The following is a 26,027-nucleotide window of genomic DNA, read 5'->3' as shown; positions in this document are numbered from 1 at the left end:
TAGACTTCTGTTCTTATGATATGACGGATCAAAATTTCCCTGATTATACCAGTGCCAAAGAAGAATAACGTGGGCTGTCTTAACGACTATCGTCCGGTAGCACTCACATCGACGGTGATGAAATGCTTTGAGAGGTCGGTTATGACTAGACTGAACTCCTGCCTCAGCAAGGACTTGGACCCGTTACAATTTGCCTATCGCCGCAATAGGTCAACGGCAGACACTATCTCCATGGCTCTTCACACGGCTTCAGACCACCTAGACAACACAAACACCTACATCAGGATGCTGTTCATCGCCTGTAGTTCAGCATTAAATACTATCATTCCCACAATCCCGATTGAGAGGTTGCCGAACCTGGGTCTCTGTACCTCCCTCTGTAATTGGATCCTTGACTTCCTGACCAGAAGACCACAGTCTGTGCGGATTAGTGATAATATCTCCTCCTCTTTGACGATCAACACTGGCGCACCTCAGGGGTGTGTGCTTAGCCCACTGCTCTACTCTCATTATACCCATGACTGTGTGGCTAGGCATAGCTCAAATACCATCTACAAATTTATTCAGAATACAACCACTAATGGTAGAATCTCAGGTGGTGACGAGAGGGCGGACAGGACCGAGATATGCCAACTGGTGGAATGGTGCCGCAGCAACAACCTGGCACTCAACGCCAGTAAGATAAAAGAGCTGATTGTGGACTTCAGGAAGGGTGAGACAAAGGAACACAAACCAATCCTCATGGATCGATCAGAAGGGGAGAGAGTGAGCAGCTTCAAGTTCCTGGGAGTCAAGATCTCTGAGGATCTAACCTGGTTCCAACATATTGGTGTAGTCATAAAGAAGGCAAGACAGCGGCTATACTTTATTAGGAGGTTGAAGCGATTTGGCATGCCAACGAGTACACTCAAATACTTCTATAGTTGGTACATTCTGTTGGTACATATAGTTAGAGCATTCTGACCGGCTGTATCACTGTCTGATGTCTGGTACGGAGGGGCCACTGCACAGGACCGAAAGAAGATGCAGGGTGTTGTAAATCTAGTCAGCTCCATCTTGAGCACTAGCCTACAAAGTACCCAGGACATCTGCAGGGAGTGGTGTCTCAGTAAGGCAGCGTCCATTATTAAAGAACTCCATCACCCAGGGCATGCCCTTTTCTCACTGTTACCGTCTGGGAAGACACACAGGAGCCTGAAGACACAGACTCAGCGATTCAGGAAGAGCTTCTTCCCCTCTGCCATCCGATTCCTAAATGGACATTGAAGCTTTGGACAATACCTCACTTCTGCACATTTTTAATAATCTATTCAATATACGTAATCGACTAGTTTCTTTATCATTATGTTTGCTTTTATTTAGTATTATTATTTCTCCCTCTGCCAGATTATGTATTGCACTGAACTGCCTATGTTAGGTTAATAAGTTGTACGCAGCATGCCAGTGATAATAAGCCTGATTCCGAGGGTCTAATTCAGCTTTTAAAAAAAAGCCCATTTTATGCCAGGTCTATAAAACTTCCCAATTATAGCTATAATGCAAGCGGAAATGATGGTGAATCTCCCGAGTTCATTGCCAAGCTTTGTGTTTACATAAAGCAGTAAGACTTTCAAAGGGCAAGAGGCGGATGGTGCAGAACACTGAGGAAACGGCGCCGCTGACCCGACGGGCCGAATGGCAAATTTCGCTCTGAGGCGTTAGTGTCGAATATTGAGCTGCGGAAAAGAAAAAAAAGAACCGCCGTCATACATGTGCACATAACATAATATTCTCTATTTTGGCCGTGAACCAACCTTGAGCCGAGGACCGGAGAATGACTGCAGCGATTTCAGGAACATGATCACACCCTGGTTAAAGTTTAAATGCCAGCACGCTCATTAAAACAGCATTTTAGCCTCCTGAATCCGTCTCCTTGCACTTCCTTGTTGAATTATGCAAAAACACCCATCCCTATCGTGTGGTCGGATCCAAAAGTTCCTGCTTCAGCTCAGGGTGACAAATGATTGTGCTTCTCGTAGCAGTTCCATCTGTTCCTGGAATGAGTCACGAACTCATCTCTGGTTCAGAGTGGTTACCGCCCTGATTCATTGCTCAGCTTCAGGGGGGTTCAACGGCGAACTATGAACCCCAGAAGCCGCTGCGGAGAAATGCCACTGAGGTTCTATAGGAAAAAATAAAAAAATAGATATACAGGTATACTACTGCAGAGCTGCCCCAGTCTGACGCCTTTTGAGAACCAAATATTCCTCTCTCCAGGCTTTAACCGCAAACTTGCTGTTTGAAGCTGGACTAGGGGCTTCACGTAGGGTGTGTGTCGAGGGTGCTCCACCTGCTAGGTTGGTGATAGGGGGAAGGTACCGTGAGGGATATTTAAGAATCCCTTAGATAGGTAGATGGGTGAAAGCAAATTCGTCGGCCAGCATTGCGCTAAAATGTTGTGCAGTAACTTTCTAGATATGTCACGTATCTCCCGTCAGCGGATGATCAAAGTTGTCTGAGGATTAAATTCATTCTGTCTCATTTGCCAAATTGCGCTGCAGGTTTTTTTTTTTTGTTCATTGGAAGGACATTTGTTCATCTTTGTACTCCTCACCTATCATGGCTGACCTGTCCCTTTCCTCTGCCTCTCAGTCCTTCTTCGCCCCTCTTTGATCACGGCGGATCGATGCGTGCTGTCAGCCCGTCAGTGCTTCGACCCCTCTGCACCACCTCACTCCTTCTCCTGTCAAGGATCTGTGCGCATTGCGGAATCAGACATATTGACAGAACCCCGTATGCTTCCTTTGAAGAGGCGATTTAAAAAAAAAAGTTGCTGAAATCCGCCACGGACAGTCCCACTCTCGCCTGCGAAAGGGAGCGTGGGTTCACCACGTGCTCACTCTCTGTCTCTCTCCCTCACCTAGCTTCTTCTATACAATCTCATCTGTTTCCTCCACAAAACCTGCTCGTTCTAACTCTCTCTCTCTCTCTCTCACACACAGTTTCTTCCATACCAATTGCTCACCCTCTCTTAGACACACACACAAACACACACACGCCCACACACACACACACACACACACAAACACACACACACACACACACACACACACACAAACACACACACACACACACACACACACACACACACACACACACACACACACACACACACACACACACACATTAAAAGATTTGCAAAGCAAAAATAGATTTATTCTTTCAATACGTGCATATCACCACAGACCAGCCGGAGATGCATTCTCTTACGGGCACTCAGAGTAGACAAAAATAAACACAATAGAATCAATCGAACTTTACTTACTTACTCATTTCCACATCGGTTTTGCTTTTATTTAGTCTTTGCAAGTAGGTTTTCTCTCGATTTTCCATAGAATTTCTCTGTTCTACTGTGAATATGATCGCGGGGTAGTATATTGTGACTTGCTGTACTGCGGAAAATAAATTATACTTTGAACTCTGAACTTTTCGGGGTTTGAAGGGGAGATGGAGAGCACGGAGGACATGTTATGTTCGTGATTGGATCTGCCAAAGTTTGTAGCCGCTGTCCCCCTTGGATTTTTTTCTTCCATTACACGAAGTGCAAAGGTCGAGATATCGGACCGCTGGAAAGGGATCCTGGGGAGGTAGTAATGGGGGACAAAGAAAGAGAGGAGGAAGAGAATAAGTACTTTGCATCAGTCTTCACTGTGGAAGACCAGAGCACGTGTCAGGGGGCAGGAAGAGTGTCACGTTCCCAGAACAGGGTAAAAGCTACTTGGGAAAATGATAGGTCTGAATGTGGAGAGGTCACCTGGACCAGGTGGAATACACGTCAGAGTTCCGAAAGAGGCGGTTACAGAGATTGTAACGATCTTTCAGGAATCACTGTATTCCAGAATGGTTCCAGGAGACTTGAAAATTGGAAATGTCGCTCCGCTCTTCAGAAACGGAGAGAGGCCGAAGAAAGGAAATTATTAGGCCAGTTAGTCTGACCTCAGTGGCTGGGAAATATTGGAGTCGATTTTTAAGGATGCGGTCTTCGGGTACTTGGAGGTACATGATAAGTGAGGCCACAGTCAGAATTGTTTCTTCAAGTGAAACAATGGGGATTTTCCCCTCTTGCCTGAAAACTCTACTGGAATTCCCTGAGAAATAACAAGCAGAATAGACTATGGAGAAATGGATGATGCGGTAGCAGTTGATTTTTCAGGAGGTCTCTGGCAGGGTGGAGACCGTGGTACTGCAGGAAAAACTCCAGCATGGATAACGTAGTGGCTGATTGGCAGGAGGGAAAGAGTAGGAATAAAGGGAACATTTTCTGGCTCCCTACCGGTGACTAGTAGTGTTCCACAGGGGACCGATGACTAGTAGTGTTCCACAGGGGACCGATGACTAGTAGTGTTCCACAGGGGACCGGTGACTAGTAGTGTTCCACAGGGGACCGATGACTAGTAGTGTTCCACAGGGGACCGGTGACTAGTAGTGTTCCACAGGGGACCAATGACCAGTAGTGTTCCACAGGGGACCGATGACCAGTAGTGTTCCACAGGGGACCAATGACCAGTAGTGTTCCACAGGGGACCGATGACCAGTAGTGTTCCACAGGGGACCGATGACCAGTAGTGTTCCACAGGGGACCAATGACCAGTAGTGTTCCACAGGGGACCGATGACCAGTAGTGTTCCACAGGGGACCAATGACCAGTAGTGTTCCACAGGGGACCGATGACCAGTAGTGTTCCACAGGGGACCGATGACCAGTAGTGTTCCACAGGGGACCGATGACCAGTAGTGTTCCACAGGGGACCGATGACCAGTAGTGTTCCACAGGGGACCGATGACCAGTAGTGTTCCACAGGGGACCGATGCATTTTACATTATACGTCAGTGATTGGAAAGTTGGAATTGACGGCTTTGTTGAAATGTTTGCAGACGGTATAAAGATAGGTGGAGGGGCAGGCGGTTTCTCGGCAGTGTGGATGCTGCAGAAGGACATAGGCAGATGAGGGGAATGGACAAAGACATGACAGGTGGAATGCGGCTAGTTGAAGTGTTCGGTCATTCACGTTGATAGAAGAAATGAATGGGTTGGCTATTTTCTAAATCGAGAGGAAATACAAAAACTTAAAAAGCTGAGACGCAAACGTACTTGATCGCCTTTGTGCAGTATTCCCCGAAGGTTTATTTGCAGGTTGAGTCTCCGGTGAGGAAGTCAAATAAAATGTTGGTATTCAATCTCTGGATGGCTACCTGTGCCACGTGCGGGTGAGGCAAGGAACAGAAGGATTATACGGATTAATACGTGGCTGAAAGGATGGTGCAGGAGGGAGGGCTTCAGGTTTGTAGATAATGGGGAATGGTCGAAGAGCCGAATGGTCTACTTCTGCACCTATTGTCTATTGTCTGTTGTCTGTTGTCATTTCAAGAGGACCAGAATGTAAAAACAAGGGTGTAATCGTGCAACTTTCCAAACAACTGCTGAGATCTCACTTGGAGTATTCCGAGCAGTTTTGGGCCCATTATCTTCCAAAAGGATTTGCTAAAATTGGTGGGGGGGGGGGGGGGGGTTCAATGGAGGCTCACGGAATGTAGCAGGATGGACGGTTTGTGTTCTGAAGGAGGACGTTTGGTGTCTCTGGAATTCAGAAGAATGAAGGGCGACCTCATTGAAACCTATCAAACGTTGAAAGGTCTTCAGCGAGTGAATATGATGTGGATGTTTCCGATCGTGGAGGAGTGTGGAAGTGCAGAGGTCACCGCCTCAGAATCGAGGGGCGACGTTTTAGAACCGCGATGAGGAGGACTTCCTTCAGCCAGAAAGGGGTGAATCTGTTAATTTTTATTCCAGAGGCTAGGTTTTCAGGCAGGCGTTAATATATGTTTGGTTGCTCAGGACATGAAGGGATGCTGGGAGATCGCAGGAACTGGTGTTGAGAGGACCTTTGGATCAGCCGTGACGAAACGTCAGAGCAGACTCGAAGGACAAAATCGCCCAATTCTGCTTCTGCATCTTTTAGTCGTATGGTTACAACATATAACTTTGCATATTTTTGACATGGAGATGAAGCGAGTACTTAAGTTATCTCCTTGGTCAGACTGAGGGACCATCGGGTGTACTGCGCTAATCAACAGAAGAAGACTCTCGTCTCAAAGTGAAAAATCTCTCTTCAAAGTGATCTAAGTTAATTACAAATAAAAAAGCCAAAGAAATTGATTGCGTAGGTATTCAGCCCTTTCACGTCAGTATCTAGAAGATGCACTTATGGTAGCAATTACAGCCTTGAGTCTGTCTGGACTGCAATTTTCTCCACATTCTTCTTTACAAACTTACTCAAGCTCTTTCAGACATTACATTTGTTGCTTTTAAGCCAATCCTGTGCAGATTTCGCTTTATGCTTGTGGACATTTTCTTGCGAGAAAGCAAATCTTCTCCCAAGTTAACCATATAACCATATAACAATTACAGCATGGAAACAGGCCATCTCGGCCTTCTAGTCCGTGCCGAACGCTTACTCTCACCTGGTCCCACCGGTCCGCACTCAGCCCATAACCGTCCATTCCTTTCCTGTCCATATACCTATCCAATTTTACTTTAACTGACAATACCGAACCTGCCTCTACCACTTCTACTGGAAGCTCGTTCCACACAACTCCACTCTCTGAGTAAAGAAGTTCCCCTTCGTGTTACCCTTAAACGTTTCCCCCCTAACTCAACTCATGTCCTCTTGTTTGAATCTCCCCTACTGTCAATGGAAAAAAGCCTATCCACATCAACTCTATCTATCCCCATAATTTTAAATACCTCTATCAAGTCCCCCCACCCCCTCAATCTTCTATGCTCCAAAGAATAAAGACCTAAGCTCTCCTGCAGTCCGCATCAGGTTTTTCTCCAGGACTTTCCTGTATTGCGCTGCATTACTTTTGCCCTCTACCTTCACAAGCCCTCCAGGGTCTGCCGCCGTTACCTTGCCAATCCAGATGTTCAGCGATGCTCAGCATGGCTCCTCCCGCTCTGCATCATCAAGTCGTCTCTGCCGTTGGGCAGTTCGCTTTTCATGAAGCACAGCTCCCACCCCCCCCCCCCCCCCCCCACCGTGCTTCAGTCATACATGCCGATAGGCAGCTGCACAGTCAACGGAAGGGGAGGGGTGCAGCTCGGCTGCATACGCGCAGTCCGATCTCCCCGAAGCCACACCACCTCGCTCCAATCACTGCCCGATCTCCACTGAGCGCGAATCTGCAACATGCCGGTGGCTAGCCAGTTCAATTCCAATCCCCATTCCTCTTCAGACAGACAGACAGACATACTTTATTGATCCCGTGGGAAATTGGATTTCATTACAGTCGCACCAAGAATGGAGAAGAAATATAGCAATATAGAAACATAAATAATTAAATAATAATAAGTTAATCATGCCAAGTGGAAATAACTCCAGGACCAGCCTATTGGCTCAGGGTGTCTGACACTCCGAGGGAGGAGTTGTAAAGTTTGATGGCCACAGGTAGGAATGACATCCTATGACGCTCAGTGTTGCATCTCGGTTGAATGAGTCTCTGGCTGAATGTACTCCTGTGCCTAACCAGTACATCATGGAGTGGATCGGAGTCATCGTCCAAGATGGCATGCAACTTGGACACCATCCTCTTTTCAGACACCACCGTCAGAGAGTCCAATTCCACCCCCACAACATCACCGGCCTTACGAATGAGTTTGTTTCAGTGAGACACGTCGGGCCATCGCCTCCTCGACACACCTGACCTTGTGAACGTCCTGAATCATGGGAAGTTCACAACTAGAGATGCGCTGGGATGTCCGAACCACTGTCTGCGTGGTTTCAAGAACAACGTCAAATCTTCCGGCAGGAAATATTTCAGGAAGTTTTATTTTGAGGATCATTGTCAGAAGCACCGAATTTAAAACAGTACTTTATTCCAGATCTCTAGTCACAATATTAACGATGATATTGGAGGAATTTCTTTAGCCAGGGGGGTAGTGAAACTGCTGTTTGCATTGCCACATACGACAAGGCATTCGGTATAGGTTAAACTGGACACGGTTTTGCTTAGTAAAGGTGTCTAAGGTCACGGGGAGATGACAGAATAATGGGGTTGGGGGGGTTAATAATAAACTGTAGTTCCAAATGTCCCACGTCTGCTACTGTGTGTTAATTGCTGATATTGAACTGCTACAAACACCGCCGTGATGTGTGCGCGCATTAAAATGCTATAATGTTGCCCAGTATAGTCTGTGAACCTTCCATCTGCAGAGCGCCCGATCCTGAACTACGTTTAATCGGCGACACGTTCGTAAACCAGGACTTCAGCGTCTTTAGCACGTGCCTGCACATCCTGTTCCCCATCGCTTGTATTGAACTGCCCAAAACCTCGCCCAGAAGATATTTCCTGCACGTTCTCCTATCGACGATTTGTCATCCACCTCAATGTGAGGGTGATTACACTCCGCTCAGCTATTTCATCTTCCCCAGGAAGGAGTCATGACCTGAATTCTGGTTCAGTCTGGCTGGGATTATCGCCCCGATTCATTGTTCAACTTCAAACCAGTTTATTGTCAGATTATAAGGCACTGGTGAATCCTCACCATGAGCATCGTGAACAGTTCTGGGCCCTTCCTCTTCGAAAAGATGTGCTGGCATTGGAGAGGGTGTAGAGGAGGTTCGCAAGTAAGATTCCAGGAATAAAAGGTTTATCATAAGAGGAATATTTGATAGCTCTGGGTCTGTACTCGCTGGAGTTTAGAAGAATGAGGGGGGGATCTCATTGGAATTCAGAAGGATGAGGGGATCTCATTGAAAGCTTTCGATTGTTGAAAGGACGAGAAACAGTAGATGTGGAAAGGGATTTCCCATGGTGGGAGCGGTTAGGATAAGAGGGCAGAGTCTCCGGCTGAGGGGCACCTTTTCAAACCAGAGATGCGGAACAATTTCTTTAGGCAACGGGTGGTGGAATATGTCGCCACATGCAGCAATGGAGGGCAGGTCGTTGAGCTTATTTAAGGCAGAAATTGATTGGACACGGCATTAAAGGTTACGGGGAAAAGGCCGGGATCCAGGGTTAAGGAGGAGATTTTAAAAAAAGGATCAGCCATGATTGAATGGGGGGGCAAATTCGATGGGTCAGATGGCATAATTCTGCTCCTTACAGACATATAAGCACCGAAGTCCCCTGTGGACAGAGGTCACTAAGTTTTTGGAAAGAGACTGCGATATTACTCATGCGCCCTACTGTGACAAAAAAAAAAATTCTGAGTAATCTTTCCTTCTGAGGACACGGTACTCCTCTCTGTACCTCACTCAATCGCAGGACTCTGCAGAGAGTAGTGCGCACAGCCCAGCACATCTGTAGATGTGAACTTCCCACTATTCAGGACATTTACAGAGACGGGGTGTAAAATGGGCTCGTGGGATTATTGGGGACCCGAGTCACCCCAACCACAAACTGTTCCAGCTGCTACCATCCGGGAAGCGGTACCGCAGCATAAAAACCAGGACCGACAGGCTCCGGGACAGCTTCTTCCACCAGGCCATCAGACTGATGGGACTCATGCTGACTTGAGAGCACTCAAAATTACATTGACTGCTCTATCTATTATAAATGATTATAACATTACTATGATTACCCATTCAGATGAAGACGTAATGTAAAGATTTTTACTCCTCGTGCATGTGAAGGATGTAAGAAGTATAAAGTCAATTCAATTCAATAGAGGAAATAAGAGGAATAGATAGAGTGTTCGTTCCGTTAAGGGAGCTAGGGTTTTACTCTTTGGAGAGAAGGAGGATGAGAGGAGACATGATAGAGGTGTACAAGATATTAAGAGGAATAGACAGAGTGGACAGCCAGCGCCTCTTCTCCAGGGCCACCACTGCTCAGTACAAGAGGTCATGGCTTTAAGGTAAGGGGAGGGAAGTTCAAGGGGGATATTAGAGGAAGGTTTTTTACTCAGAGAGTGGTTAGTGCGCGGAATGCACTGCCTGAGTCAGTGATGGAGGCAAATACACTAGGGAAGTTTAAGAGACTACTAGACAGGTATATGGAGGAATTTAAGTTGGGGGTTATATGGGAGGCAGGGTTTGAGGGTCGGCACTACATTGAGGGCCGAAGGGCCTTCAACGTGTTGTACTATTCTCTCTTCTATGTTCTATGTTCTATATACCTTAGTAGCAACTGGTTGGCAACTGAAGGGGGCATAACAGATCAGCAGTGGACAAGAATTGGTCTAAATATTCTATTTTATTTAGAGATATAACTTGGTAACTGGTCATTCAGACGCAGTGAGCTCACGTGGCCCAATAACATTCAAGTGACATCCTGATTGTCTTTGAAATGGCGGAGGAAACCGGCGACCAGAATAATAAATGAGCCATGATGGAATGGCGGAATATACACAGTGGGCCCAATGGCCTAAGTCTGTTTCTGTCTCTTGCGGTCTTCATTGATCCCTATCTTCCCCGTTTTCTTTTTTCTGACTCTTAATTCTCTTCTTCTTTAATTCTCTTTAATCCCTCAAAGGCTTTCCTTCTTACTTATCATTGCGTAAGGACAATGTACAGTATGTTCCGTAATTACTGAGTGAGGTGCCATCCGAAGTAAACACGATACGAGCCAGAACCTGAACGTCCATTGTTTTATGGCCATAAAGTTCTATTTCAACTTCACCAGTCCACAGGACCTGCTTCCAAAATGCATCAGGCTTGTTCCGATGCTTCTTTGAACCTTTTGAACAGAGCTTTTTGGCTGCCGTGAGCAAGGGTAGGTTTGGAGAAAAGAAAAAACGGTGCAGAATTTCATGAAGAGAAACCCTCACCTACTGTTAGGCATGGGGGTGGGTCGAACATGCTTTGGGCTTGTGTTGCAGGCCAGCAGCACGGGGAACATTTGCTGGTAGAGGGAAGAATGGATTCAATTAGATACCTGCAAATTCTAGAAGAAACAGCGCACTGTCTGGAAGAAAATAGCTGAAGATGATAAGAGGATGGCTTCTACAACAGGATAGTGATCCTAAACAGACTCAAAATCCACAATGGACTGCCTCGAGAGGCACAAGCTGAAGGTTTGCCCAAGGCCCTCACGGTCCCCAGACCTAAACATAATCGATAATCTGTGGATACACCTCAAAAGAGCAGTGCATGCAAGACGGCCCAAGAATCGCACAGAACTAGAAGCCTTTAGCAAGGAAAAGTGGGCGAAAATCCCCCAGACAAGAATTGAAAGACTCTTAGCTGGCTACAGAAAACGTTTACAAGCTGTGATACTTGCCAAAGGGGGTGTTGCTAAGTACTGACCATGCAGGGTGCCCAAACTTCTGCTTCGGACCCTTTTCCCTTTTTGTTATATTGAAGCTGTGAGAGACGGAAAGTTAAAAAAAAAGAAAAATCTTGCTTAACAATTAAAGAAATGTGTCACCTTTAACTTAATGACTTTTGGAAATCAGTTCATCTATTATGCGCTTAGCTATTCACAGTAACAGAAATTTTGACCGGGATTCCGAAACTGAATATATATATATATACTGACTGGACTACTGAGATTCACCGGCATTGTATATATCGTTCACTCTGGAATTCCGGCATCTGCAGAATATATTTTGTATTAGTGCGATATAGTCGAATAGGGATTGTGCGCTTGTATAATAAACAAACCATCTTTTTGCTGACTGCCCTTTCCCCACATACACACCCACCTCCCCCCTCTCTCTCTCTCTCTTTCCCCCTGACTATCCCCCACCCCCCCCCCCCCCCCCCCACCACCACCTCTCATGGATATCGTTGCAAAATCGTGTACGATGAATGTTGTAAATGTTACCGGATGGGGAAACGGCGGACTAAACTCGTGACTGCAAAGAAGAAAGAAACTGGAACACTATGCTGTACAAAAGGAGGACAGACGAGACAGAGAAGTAAGTTATTGTTAAGCGTTTATTTCGTTTCCCAGCCCTCTCCCTTCTCGATGATAATCATTAGCCCGCTCGTTCAGAAAATTAGTAAAACGCAAATTACTGTAAATCATACGTCAGATATCAGCCAATCGCACAGATGGTAGACAGCGCGGGATTGGGGTTTATGACGTCACCGGCAAGAGCAATGTCTCTACGTCCTATCACCGCATAAAATGTGGGATTGTGGACTGTTGTTAAAGACGTTTCCCATGTGAAGCCGTGCCCAGCCGACGCCACTGTAAGCTTGACAGAGGAAAAAGGTGAGGAAACAAATTTAAAATGTCCTCTTTCTCCCATCTAGGTCTTCCAGATCCACGCACTCTCTCTCCAGCCCTTACCTCCTCTCTCGCTCTGCCCAATTCACGCGCACTTTGTCTGTCCATTTTCTTACTCCTGTTCTAGTCACCACACCTCTACCTTTGTTGTTTCCTGTCTCTCCCCTAGCTTTGCCTCCCTCCTCTCTTAAATGATTTCTCTTTTAGTCCTTGATCCAACATTGCCTAATTTTCCAACACTGTTCCCAGTGTAACCATTCCTCAATTGTGTTTGCCTTCTCTCCTAATCTACTCAATACTTCTGCTTTCAGTCTCCAGGTAACTACCGTCTCGTCGCCAGTCCCGTCCGTTACGTCACAAGGCACTATGTCGACGTCACACTTTTGCGACTGTAGACCGCTGTTGTTAGTCTGAGCTGACCAAGAGCACCAACGGAGTACAGTGATTAAAACAATCAATACAGTAGCGGTAGACGTTGGAAAACCTGCAGACCGAGATGACGAACCGGTCGCCGAGACCGACTCTATGCGCACAAAAAAAGAACACGCTATCTTTTCCTCGCTCGGCTTCCACTCATCTCTCTCTCTCTCTCTCTCTCTCTCTCTCTCTCTCTCTCTCTCTCTCTCTCTCTCTCTCTCTCTCTCTCTCTCTCTCTCTCTCTCTCTCTCTCTCTCTCTCTCTCTCTCTCACACACACATACTTACTCTCTGTCCCCCTCGCCCCTATCCACCTTCCTCTCCCTCTCAGTCACAGCATTCTCAGCGCCATCACACTCCGCAATGTCCATCACACAGCGGCATTCCATCGGCCCGCCGATCCACCCGCCCTCTCCCGTATCTAGCCTCCACCTTCTACTTAAAGTACAACACCCACCACCACCTCACCCTCTCACCGATACGCTTTCGTCACGTCTTTTCGGGGCAGTCCTCGCTGTCTGAGTCCATAACGCCTCGCCAGTAGAGCAGCTTATCCGAGTCGGCCACGTGATGCGAGGTGACGAGCCGCCGGTAGGTGCAGATGGAGAACGGAACCCTGCCATTGAAGAACACGCGCTTGGAGTGGATGGGCACCGGCTTTATGTTCAGCTCCGCCAGGCGCAGCCCCACGTGAACGTCCTCCAATTTGAACAGCGGCGCGGTCCGGGAGATGTTCCACACAGCACACGCCGTGTCGGTGGACAGGACGTAGCCGGTGCCGGAACAGAAAGGTGGGTAACTTTTCCCAGGGTACTCCTCCGTGCTGATGTACCACCGGCTCTGTTTCTGGCGGAACGGCCGCATGCCTCTGAAAATGACCCCGGTGGCTAAGTTGCTGCGGGGGGCGCGGGACAGGAGCTCCAGCAGGTAGTCGGTGTTGACGAACATGTCGGTGTCGGTCTTCATCACGAAGGCGGCGGAGGGGCAGTAGCTGCAGAGCCACCCGAGGCCCGTCAGCACCTTCCGGGTCAGGTTGTAGTACGTGTCATGGAAGTCAGCCTGGATGATGTCCCGGTGCAGGGCGTTCTCCCTTTCGATCCAGGGCTGCCGCTCCCGCCCGTGTCCCAACACGAAGTAAGTGACCGCTGTGGCTCCTCCGACCCGCCGCCTGCTCCCCCAGGTTTGGCGGATAACGTTGCGAGTATGGAATTGACCGGGGGAACTCGTGACCAGTAGGACGAGGAAGATCGTGTTGCTGATACATTCACTGGACGGCAGCATCATGAAGGACCTCTTAACCGTTAGGGAGCGACTGCTCCGGACGTCGCTGGAACTAATATTTCTGCTGCAGAGAACCATAAGGAAAGCCAGTAGGACGATGATAAAACGCTTGAGGAGTCGCTTGCCACGTAACGAGCCGCTGAGCATCCACAGCCATCGGCAGGAAACTGCAGGGAAATATAACGGAAGAAAATAAGCTTTCACATTCTCAACACTGAAAATATTGCAGCCAACAATACTGTAACAGTAAGGATTGGGAGGTACGAGATGTACAGTTAGCGAAGATTGATTCGTGGAGCGGAACCTCTAACAGCAGATCGCCGCCACAATGGGCCTCCTGCCAGCAGGCGGCGTTTCTTTCATACAGTCACTCCCATTCTAAGTTTCTTTCGGCCCGTCCCGTCACGGTGCGTGCGTCTGTTCTCATTCACCCTCCCACTTGCTGAGCTGCCTGGATTCTACCCATCTCATCGGGTTACCCCTCTGCAGCTGTATCGCACCTCTCACCTACCAACTCCCGATTGTGTCGTTTCTCGGCGCTGTACTTTGCACGACCTCTCCTTGAACTCGGCATCCTCAAAGAGCTGAATCTGCCTCCATGGGGCTCCCTTGACGTCGCCAATCCAGAAGTAACCCACACTCTGTGGCCTCAGTCCGGCGTTGACGCTCCAGGGCGCGCCCTTCGCGAAAAACGGCTTTCCGGTGCTTCAGTCATGTATGTAGACACGAATGCTGATGGTCGGTTAATAGCTAACGAAAACAGAGGGGCACACCTCCGCTGCTCACAAACTCTCCGCTCCCCTAAGCCAACGCCCCACCTACCCACCCCACCCCCACACACCCTGGGACCACACGCTGTCCGATCTCGGCTGTTTGCTGTATGGAAACGTGGTAATCTCCTGACAGGCCGGATTCAGCAGTCAGACAGAAGGATTAACGATTTTCCCATCATTGTAAATTACGCGGGTTCCGGGAGGATAAACGTCATCAGAAGCTTCTGACGGCGCAAAGTAGTTGCCAAGGAGTTATTGATTGTCCCTCGCTCAGTGGTTTAATAGGAGTAATTAGGTGGCATTTAACCTACGAAAAGCGAACGTGTTTGTGGTGAGGATGATACCGCGTATACATCCGAATATACAAGATAAATTATAACCGGAGAATGCAATATTGTAAGTGGAGCATCATGGTCCGCCATATACTCTATCAATTTTCGACACCTGGTTACTTCCAACTTTTCTCTATTTATAAGTTGAATTGAATTGAATTCCGGTTTATTGTCATTTAGAAAAGAGAACTGCAATGCTGTTAAAAAATGAAACGATATCACAAAAGCACAAGACAAAAGATCCCCAATCCAGAGTCCGGAGAGGCTGCTGCGTATTAATTTCGCGCTACCGTCTCAGCCCGTTCCCCGGAAAGGAGTTCCAATCCCACCAGACAAAACAAGGCTACCCAGACACAGCAAGTCAGGAGACCAACTCTAACACCCAACAAACCAAATACTAAAGCAACAAGACCTACACAAAACCACATAGTTATATATAGTTATAGTTAACATATAGTTACAACAGTGCAAAAGTTGTGGCTTTTTATCCGTCGGTCCTCCGAGGTGGCGCTTATATCGAACTCGTGTTCCTCCTGCTTGGAAGAGCGAAGGATAGAATGCAGACCGTTCCGTTCGCCTCTGTGAATGCGGCTTACATACCACCAACAGCTGATCACAAGGAAGCGCTTGTGACGCTGCGTGACGTCGTCTGTAAAGAAGAAACAGGTCACCGCGGCGCATTTGAAATTGTCGTCGGAGATTTCAAGCAGACCTGTTTGCAGGAAACTCCGTCCAGTGACCACCAGCAGGTACCCTGTCGGACCAGAGAACTTACCACACTGGATTAGGATAAGGAACGCCTACCGTTCCTCGCCCAGACCGCGTTTTGGTACTTCTGCCTGCATACAGGCAGAGCGCAAGAAAGCAAGGCTGCAGAGATTGGAACAATTATCCGGCGGTCGTGGGGTGGGGTGGGAAGAGAAAGGAGAAGAGCTAAGAATGAACACACCATGGCTGTAACAGACGCCATCAAAAAGCCAGCAGATGAGAGTGTCCCCACTAAATCATAGAAACATAGAAATCCTACAGCACAATACAGGCCTTTCGTCCCGAAGAGTTGTGCCGAACATGTCCCTACCTCCGAAATTACTAGGTTTACCTATAGCCCTGTATTTTACTATGCTCCATGTACCTATCTCAAAGCCTGTTAAAAGATCCTATCGTATCCGCCTCCACCACTGCTGCCGGCAGCGCATTCCAGTCAGAGGCTCCGGAAGAACCACGAGATCCAAGCTGTGCCGAGGGCCACGTCAGAGGCTTTCAAATCTGGAGCCCAAGAATGCTAGAGGCGGTGCAGGTATCACCCCCAGAAAGCCATCTCGTGGGCGGAACAGAGATTCGGGACAAAGCTGGAAATCAAGCAGGGATGTTTGACAACGGGAGCAGGGCTTGAATGCTATAACCGGCTACAAAGTTAAATCAAGCGACATGGGGAACAGCAGGGCGTTGCTCCCAGATAATCTCGATGCGTTCTGTGCTTTCTTTGACCGTCAGGATACTGAGAATCGATGATCCTTTGACCCTTTGAGCTCAGTATCTGGCCGAGTCCGAACCAACTGGCTGGTGTGTGCTACACACCTGCTTCAAGCAGGCGTCAATTATCCCGGTGCTGAAGAAGACTCTGATAAACTGCCGACTGAAAATCAACTTGTTACACTTGCATTCACAGTGATGAGCTGATTCGAGAGGCTCCACGGCTTTACTGGGGAGAGAATTCCACAGTTTCACCACTCTTCTGGAAGAGCCGTTCTGCCTCATCTCCGTCCGAAATTTACCCCTCAGAATCCTGAGTATGTGTTCCCTGGTTCTAGTCTGACCTAGCAGCGGAACCAGTTTTCCACCCTCTGTCCTATCTATCCCTTCCATAATTTTATATATTTCTATAAGATCTCATCCTTCTGAACTTCAGCGAGTACAGTCGCAGTCAGCTCAATCTTTCCTCAAAGTCTAACCCCATCATCTCTGAAATCAAACTGATGAACCTCCTCTGCACCGGCTCCAAAGCCAGTCTATCCTTCCTCGGGTAAGGAGACCAGAACTGCACGCAGTACTCCGGGTGCGGCCTCACCAGCACCAGCACCACAGTTGCAGCCTGACCTCCCTGCCCTTAAATTCAATCTCTCTAACAGTGAAGGCCAACACTCCATTTGCCTTCTTGACAGCCTGCTGCACCGGCAAACTAACATTTTGCGATTCATGCACGGGCACCGCCAAGTCCTTCTGCACAGGAACATCCTGCAATGTTGTAGCATTCAAATAATAATCTGTTCTTCCATTTTTCCTTCCGAAGTGAATGACCTCGTATTTACCAGTATTGTGCTCCATCTGCCAGACCCTTGCCCTCTCACTTGACCTATCTACAGACTTTCCGTATCCTCTGCAGGATTTGTTTTTCCGCCCAATTTACTATCATCAGCGAACTTAAATACACTACATTCGGTCCTCCCTTCCAGATCATTAGTGTATGTCATGAACAGTAGTAGGCCCAGCAATGACCCCCTGTGGGACACCGCTCATCACTTTTTGCCAACCAGAGAAAGACCCTATGCTTTCTATTGCTTAACCAATTCTCCATCCATGCTAATACATCAGCCCCAACTCTGTGTATCCGTATCTTATGGATAAGTCCCTAATGTGGCACCTTATGGAACTCCTTCTAGAAATCCAAGTAAATAACGTCCACCTGCGCTCGTTATATCCTCAAAGACATCCAGTAAGTTTATCAAACAGGACCTACCTTTGCTGAAACCGTGCCGGGTGTGCATGATGTGTCAATTCATTTCCAGATGCCGCGCTGTTTTCACCTAAATGATAGTTTCACGTATTTTCCCAAGTACAGACGTTAACCCAGCTTGCCGATAGTTCTATTGCCTTTTGCAACCATCCTTTTCTGAGCAGTGGCGTGACATTCGCCTTCTTCCAATCCTTCGGGACCTGCTCAGAGTCCAGAAGCCTCTACTACAACCCCTGGTATTAATTTCAGCACCCTCGGGTGCATACCACCAGAGTCAGGGGACTTGTCAATCTTTAGGCCCACAGGTTTGCTCAACACTACCTAGTGAGAGCTATTGTATGGAGGTCCACACCTTCTATTGCATCCATACCAACTGTCTTCGGCAAGTTCGACGTGTCCTCCACTGTGAAAACCAACACAAAACCACCTCTGCCACTTCCTCAGTACCCAATACCAATTCCCCCTTCTCGTCCTCCCGGGATCCTACGTTCTTTTTGCCAACCCTCATGAATTATGTAATTATAAAAACATTTACTATCAGTTTTCTATATTTTCTGCTGCTTTATTTTCACAATCTATTTTCCCTTTCTTTATTGCTCGCTAAGTGCTTTCGTTGCTTTTTAAAGTTCTCCCAGTTTTCCATTTCACCACTACTCTTGGTGACTTTGCACGAACGACTTTTGCATTTGACGCCTTCCTTTATTTCCTCTGTTATCCATCTCTGGCTAGGATCCTTATGTCCTCGTTGTCCACGGGAATGGTACCGGAGGATTGGAGGGAGGCGAATGTTGTCCCTTGGTTCAAAAAAAGTTAGTAGGGATAGTCCGGGAAATTATAGACCAGTGAGGCTTACGTCTGTGGTGGGAAAGCTGTTGGAAAAGATTCTTAGAGATAGGATCTATGGGCATTTAGAGAATCATGGCCTGATCAGGGACAGTCAGCATGGCTTTGTGAAGGGCAGATCTTGTCTAACATTTATAGTTTTGAGGATGTGACCAGGCATATAGATGAGGTTAGTGCAGTGCATGTGATCTACATGGATTTTAGTAAGGCATTTGATAAAGTTCGACATGGTAGGCTGATTCAGAAAGTCAGAAGGCCTGGGATCCAGGGACGTTTGGCCAGGTGGATTCAGAATTGGCTTGCCTGCAGAAGGCAGAGGGTCGTGGTGGAGGGAGTACACTCCGATTGGAGGGTTGTGACTCGTGATTGTCCCACAAGGATCAGTTCTGGGACCCCTACCTTTAGTAATTTTGATTAACGGCCTGGATGTGGGGGTAGATTGGTGGGTTGGCAAGGTCGCAGATGACACAAAGGTTGGTGGGGTGTTGGATAGTGTAGACCATATATGTCAAACTCAAGGCCCGCGGGCCAAATCCGGCCCGCGGTGGAATTATCTTTGGCCCGCGAGATAATAGCTAATTACTATTAAAGCTGGCCCCAGTAATCGAAGCGCCTATGGCGTATGATATGGCTAATGCTGAGTTTATTCAGGTACCAGCTTTTCAGGGTTTTTAGTGTTTATTCGGCAGTCTTGCTCGGCAGTCTTCTTCATAAGAAACGGAATTTGTAAAGTGAAACACTTTGTAGTTATAGCAGAGACTGAGGCACATGAGAGCAGGCTGAAAAAACGGAGGCAACGAAAGCTGCGTTCGCACGCGTCCGACTGATCCGGCCGGAATGAAGCTGCATTTTGCTCAATCCGGCCCGTGACCTAAAATGAGTTTGACACCTCTGGTGTAGAGGATTGTCGAAGATTGGAGAGAGACATTGATAAGATGCAGAAGTGGGCTGAGAGGTGGCAGATGATGTCCAACGAGGAGAAGACTGAGGTGATACACTTTGGAAGGACAAACTCCAAGGCAGAGAACAAAGTAAATGGCAGGATACTTGGTAGTGTGGAGGAGCAGAGGGATCTGGGGGTACATGTCCACGGATCCCTGAAAGTTGCCTTACAGGTAGATAGGGTACTTAAGAAAGCTTATGGGGTGTTAGCTTTCATAAGTCGAGGGATAGAGTTTAAGAGACGCGATGTAATGATGCAGCTCTATAAAACTCTAGTTAGGCCACACTTGGAGTACTGTGTCCAGTTCTGGTCGCCACACTATAGGACGGATCTGGAAGCATTGGAAAGGGTACAGAGGAGATTTACCAGGATGCTGCCTGGTTTAGAGAGTATGCATTATGATCAGAGATTAAGGGAGCCAGGGCTTTACTCTTTGGAGAAAAGGAGGATGAGAGGAGACATGATAAAGGTATACAAGTTATTAAGAGGAATAGATAGAGTGGACAGCCAGCGCCTCTTCCCCAGGGCACCACTGCTCAGTACAAGAGGACGTGGCTTTAAATTAAGGGGAGGGAAGTTCAAGGGGGATATTAGAGGAAGGTTTTTCACTCAGAGAGTGGTTGGTGCGTGGAATGCACTGCCTGAGTCAGTGGTGGAGGCAGACACACTAGTGAAGTTTAAGAGACTACTAGACAAGTATATGCAGGAAATTAAGGTGGGGGGTTATATTTCCCCAATCCTCACAGCTATTTTGTTCAAAGCACTTAGGCCCTTTGTGCCTGCTCCGCCATTTCTTTATGGCTGATTTAATATCCTTCTCATTTACCTGCCTACTTCCTGTAAACTTTGATATCCTTAATCATTACCAGCCTGTCACTGTCCGTTTTAAATATATTTGATGACGCGCCCGTCTGCGGCAACGAATTCCACAGATTCACAAACCCCTGGCGGAGGGCGGTGCTCTTCAGCATTACTCTGAAGATGCGTCCTTCTATTCTGAGGCTGTGCTCCCCGGTCCTACACTCCCCCACCACACGGAATATCCTCTCCCCATCCAATCTATCTAGGGCTTTCAATAGTCGGTAGGTTTCAATTAGGTACGGCTAAGCTCCAAAGACTGCAGGCCCACAGCCATCAAACGCTCCCTGTGTGTTCACCGAGTATTGCCCGGAATCATTCACGAGTGCCGCACCCACTCTCTTAGAGAACGGGCCCAGACCTGATCCGAGGACTCGGAAGACATTTCACAAAGGGAAAACACAGCGTATTCCCAGGGAAATCGAAACCCATTACTGTCACCCTCAGGGCAAACCCCAAATATTTCATCAGCACCGTTCTGGTCTGGGTGACCCTCTGCCCTGTCCGCTCTTCGGCAGATCCCTGCAATATCTCGCTGTGGTGACGCGCAGCGCAACCCGCTGTAAGGAGAGTGAAGGAGGAAGTGGTTAGACCCCTTTCCACATGTGGCTGTGCTTCCCCAATAGATGTTAACTCTCTCTCGTCTCTCTTTTCCGTCCCTTCACAAATTATTTGCAATTTGCGGACACCAATTAAATCCAGGCACACCACAGATTAGTATTTATAATTAAATTTTAAAAAAACTGTAACATACCCATGCCCCTTCCTGCTGTTGATGTATTTGAGAAACCATTGCTGTCCGCCACTTCAGCCATTTTGCGGACAGTGTTTCGCCAGGCGCCGGTGTTCTGTAACAAACGGAAAATTATTAGTGAGGTCAAAAAATTAAATAAGTTGACGTGGAAGCCTTTCTTTTTATGTTTGTTTTCAAACCAGCCACGTGCTTTAAAATAAATTGGGGCCCCTTCACAGGAGTGCTGACACTGGCGCCCAAACACACTAGGTCACATATTGCCCAATTGCGCACAAGTCACAGACTGCGCCCTGCGCCATCACTCTCCGTGGAGTCTGCACCCGTTTTCTTCCCCCGTGTAATATTGTTTCATAGACGAATCCTGCGGCACGGAGCGGATGTGTCGTGTCAATCGTGGGTCATTGGATCTGTAGGGAAGATTGGAGGGGCTGAACAAATATTCCAAGCAACCTCGTTCCTGTTGTCACTGGGGTTGGGTGGGAAAACAACTACAGATCATGGACTTAAGGGTGAAAGGTGAAAGGCTTAAGGGGACGGGGAGGGATTTCTTTGCTCAGAGGGACGGGGAGGGTGTGGAACGAGCTGGAAGCGGCAGATACGCGTTCGATTTCATCATTCTCGGGCCGGGACCTTCCTCGGGTCTAGGGAAGCGGATGGGTGCCAGAACACGGAATGTCGGTGGGTTGGGGGTCGCGGAAAGAAGGAGACGAGCTGCGTATTGATAGGTAAAGCCAGGTGAAAGAACAGCCGTGGTAAACCTACCTGCAGCCAAAACCAAAGAAGGAGAGCGTTCACATAACGCAGATAAACGGCGACACGAAAGATTTAACCTAATGTGTCCTTGTATCCATTATCCCGACAACAATGTCTGAGACTTGTTGAAGAAATCCCTGAAATGGTTAACTACCCGCAACTGACGCGAGCTGTATGAGTGGAAGTTATATTTTCTGTCCGCTCTGCCTTCTGTGGAGCCGCCGGGCTCTGATTCCGCCGAGTCCCGATACTGGTTCTGACCGTGAATAGTCACGCCCCCATTAAGTAATGTGCGTGTTCGGTAAATCATTAAACTTTATCTGTTGATGCCGGCCCACCGTATTTCCTATTTAGGATTTGTTCCAACGAACTCGCTGATCAGTGGTTTATTGCTCCGATTCTCCGTGTGTGGTGACGTTCTGACTGGTAATCTATCTGTGTCCTCGCTTTGTCGGGTTACTGCCCTTGATGTCCTGATTTTAAGCTTCCAACCCGGCTCCTGCCCTGCTCGCTTTAAGACCGGATCTCTTCTCTCAGCGCTTCGCCCTTGTCTCGCGTGTGATATCACGCCGCAGTTTGATTATATCACACAGCACGTTTATTACCCAGTCCTAAACTTCAGACAGCGAGGGGGACAATAACGATCACCAACAATGTCCGCACGGGACGCGCTTTGAGACAAATTTCTCTGTGGCACGGTGTCACTTTCCCAAAGGGGTAAAGTACACGTTGAAGTAGCCAAACCCTTTAAATTTCAAATTTGAAACCATTGTGCTGACTCCCTTATTGCCGGTAAGAGATACTGGGCATCCGAATCACAAATGTAACCCTGTAGAAATAAGTATCTGTTTCATCATTACATATCCTGGATGAGAGCATTTTGTCCTGAATTTAATGTTGCAATCTTGAACTTTCTTATCTGCGTGAATGGAAAAGTACAATCGGGTATCTCTTTTTTATTATTATTATTATTTTCTTTCTTTCACTCGTATTTCTGATTTTATATAAACGAATTTATTAGGGGACGGATGGGAAATGCACAGCCAGCGCCGAGTACGCCTGAGGCGTTTGCCCTCAAGAATAGGTAGACAAAATTAGATACTGTTAATGGATGCGGCCAACCAGCGGGGAGCCACCGAAACCGGGTCTACAGAACTGCGTCACGGTGCAGAGACGTGCAGAGGAACGCAGTGTTGATAGGAGATACCATCGTCAGGGGAGCAGAGACGAGATTCGGTGGGCGCTATTGAGACACCCGACCGGTATATTGTTTCCCAGGTGCCAGGGTCAGGGATGTCTCAAGATCGGTTCCATGCCACTCTCAGGGGCGAGGGTGAGCGGCCAGAAGTCTCAGTAGGCAATATGAGGAGGTCCTGAAGAGATATTTCAGGGAGCAAGGTAGAAAGCTAAGGAAGAGAGCCCGCAGGGCATCAATGTTTGCCCGTGTCACGTTCCAAAGAGGGTAAGTGTCGCATGATGTGGCGGGTGATATGGGCGGCTCAGGAACTGGTCTGGGGAGGGGGAAGAGGCTCCGATTTATGGATCATTGGGAACTCTTCTTGCGAAGGGACGACCTGTTCAAAAGGGACGGGTTGCACCTGAACCCGGGGGCGTCCAGTATCCTTGCAGACAGTTTCGCTTGGCACCACCACTGCTGGGAAGCTTCCAAGGTCCCCGCTTTAAGTTGGATAACTACCCCTGATGTTCGAGGGGGTTTAACCTAATTTGGCAGGGGGAGTGGTGCTGAGGATGAGCTAGTCGGTTTACAAATAACGGCAACCTTCAACGATATTCCTTGCAAGGAGAGGCCGGTGACCGGGCAGGGTTGCAGTTGACAGGATGATTTTCAATGTAAAGGCAGACAAGATTGGCAAAGGGCGAATGCGGGACTGAAGGGGCTATACTTGAATGCGCGGAGTAAACGGGAAAAAGGAAGATGAGCTTGCAGCACATTTACAAAGTGGGATGTACGATGTTGTAAGCATCGCTGATTGAGAGCTGAAAGAAGAATTTAGCTGGCAGCTTAACGTCCAAGGATAGATATTCCACCGAAAGTACTGGCTGGTAAGCAGAGGAGGTGGCCTGAATCACCAACAGATGGACCATCTCATATGGATAAGGTGTTGAAGAAAGCTTTTGGTATGTTGGCCTTGATAAATCCGAGCATTGAGTATAGGAGTTGGGATGTAATGTTAAAATTGTACAAGGCATTGGTAAGGCCGAAGGACTAGGTGAGATTAAGCGGTCGGCATGGACTAGAAGGGCCGAGATGGCCTGTTTCCGTGCTGTAATTGTTATATGGTTATATGGTACAGGTGTATTTTTACTACAGTCAGTCGAAACACCTTGAGTGCTACGGCGATCTCCATTCCTCTAACTCTGTAACTTCTAAAACCAATTAGCTGCAGCAGTGATAATTTGGTGCGTCATATTAAAATGTGGACTGAATACATGAGCAATCGATTGCTTTGTGTTTTATATTTGACATTAATTCAGATCACTTAACGCGGCAACATTGCGTCTGCTTTGACTTTTGTCTTTAGCACAATATACATTTATCTGTTGATCAGGATACAGAAAAGCCAAATTGGATCCTCTGTGATTCAAAGTGGTAAAACTGTAAAACATGAACTCTTCCGCGAGGGCGTGGTTTGAATACCTTTTACAGGCACTGTAACAGGTGGGTGGGGGTGAAGCGCATTCCTATCTTTATCTTATGCAAACTTTACTCTTAGTTCTCATTAAACTACTCACGATTGTTGCAATGTTAATTAATAACAGTTGCTGTTGATCTGTAAAATGCTAACACAGCCGTTAGAATCTGCAACATTACAGCACTCCTCAGCACACCGGAGACGCTCATTTCTGCTCGTTGATGGTTGCCATGGCTACCGTCAGGACGGAGGTACGGAAGCCTGAAGGCACGCATTCACTGACCGAGGAAAGGGTTTGTGAATGGACATTAAACCCATGAGCAATACCTCACTATATTTTATTTCCGTTTTTGCACTGCTTATTGGATTTAACTAAAGTAAACCTGATTTAATTAAAGCTGATTCTGATCCATGTTCCTAAGTCATGTGTCTGTACCGCCACCCTCAGCAGCTGGAACACCCACCCCTCCCGCCGTTCGCTGTGCGAAAAGCTTGGTGCTGCTTCAAGCAGCAGACCCGCAGTGAAACGCTGGGGAAATGCATATCCAGGCTTCAAAAGGAAAGGTTTTTCAAAACCAATAACATTTGGTCGGAGTAGAGTGCCACGTTAGTCCTTAAGTTTTGCGCCGGCTGTCCGCAGTGTGTACCTTTCCCACGGGTTGTGTGGGTTTACAACCAGGGTCCCGGTTTCCTCCTACAGTCCAAAGATATACCGGTCGGTAGATTAATAGTCATTAGAAATTACCCTGTGATAAGGCCAGTGTTTAAAGGTACATTGCCGGGGGTCGCGGCTGATTCGCCTGGAAGAATCTGATACGCGCTGTATCCAGATGAAACTTTTAAGAATCTCAGGGCCCTTCCTTGGGCTGCCTACGCCCAAGAAAGCCACAGCGCTGTTTGTCTTTAGCTGCCCATAAGATTTACCATCTGTCTATAAATTGGTTCGAAGGTGAACAGTAAATCAGAGCGCTGCCCCAACCGAAGGGAACTGGAATTCAGGTCATGTCTCCTCAGGTGGAATTGTTGAAGGAAACGCAATCACACTCACCGTGATGTGAAGTGATAAATTCGGATCGGAGACCACGTTGGCAATATCACAGTGCGGAGGTGTGAGATAATGAGACTGAAGACCAGCTTTATGACTGTGCGAAGGAGCTATAAAATTCTGGAACTTGAATTCGCTGTTGTCAGTATCGAGAGCAACACTGTGGCGGTTTTAATAAGAGCACTTGCCATGGCGGAATTTTCAGACGCTTAACATTAGATGATAAAACTTTGGAACAGAAATATGTCATTTGATCCATGCGGACTTTCGGCCTACATTTCCCATATTCTGCTGTACATGGCAGACCACATCCTTACCACTGTTTACGGGTCTGTATATAACTCCCATCAGGGTATTTCTTTTACCCTTGCAGTTCTGTAGTTCCAGTCGTGATAATTTAAAACTTTCGGAACCCATGTCACCTGTACA

The 26,027-nt window shown here is 47.6% G+C and overlaps 1 protein-coding gene across 1 annotated transcript; it reads right to left on the bottom strand.

Annotated features, from left to right (window-relative positions):
• Positions 1-13,117: 13,117 nt before the first annotated feature.
• LOC140724242 (beta-1,3-galactosyltransferase 5-like) lies at positions 13,118-22,042 on the bottom strand. The gene is made up of 3 exons (XM_073038722.1): positions 21,909-22,042; positions 21,147-21,240; positions 13,118-14,076 (listed from the first exon to the last, which is right to left on the bottom strand). Exons 2-3 carry the CDS (start codon positions 21,205-21,207, stop codon positions 13,118-13,120), a joined length of 1,020 nt encoding a protein of 339 aa, XP_072894823.1. The 5' UTR covers positions 21,208-21,240; positions 21,909-22,042.
• Between the last annotated feature and the right edge of the window lie 3,985 nt (positions 22,043-26,027).

The sequence above is a fragment of the Hemitrygon akajei genome, unplaced genomic scaffold (genome assembly GCF_048418815.1).
Source record: "Hemitrygon akajei unplaced genomic scaffold, sHemAka1.3 Scf000177, whole genome shotgun sequence".
In the NCBI taxonomy this organism is placed as follows: Eukaryota; Metazoa; Chordata; class Chondrichthyes; order Myliobatiformes; family Dasyatidae; genus Hemitrygon; species Hemitrygon akajei.
The sequence above is the reverse complement of the archived record's forward strand: the minus strand, read 5'-3'. Positions and strand labels throughout refer to the sequence as shown.

Bases quoted from the DNA above. Each gene is read 5' to 3' on its own strand.
- LOC140724242 (XM_073038722.1), bottom strand. From the start codon at position 21,207: ATGGCTGAAGTGGCGGACAGCAATGGTTTCTCAAATACATCAACAGCA. The intron at 14,077-21,146 runs GTATGTTACAGT...ATTTCCCTGCAG, and splicing joins AACAGCAGGAAGGGGCATGG to TTTCCTGCCGATGGCTGTGG.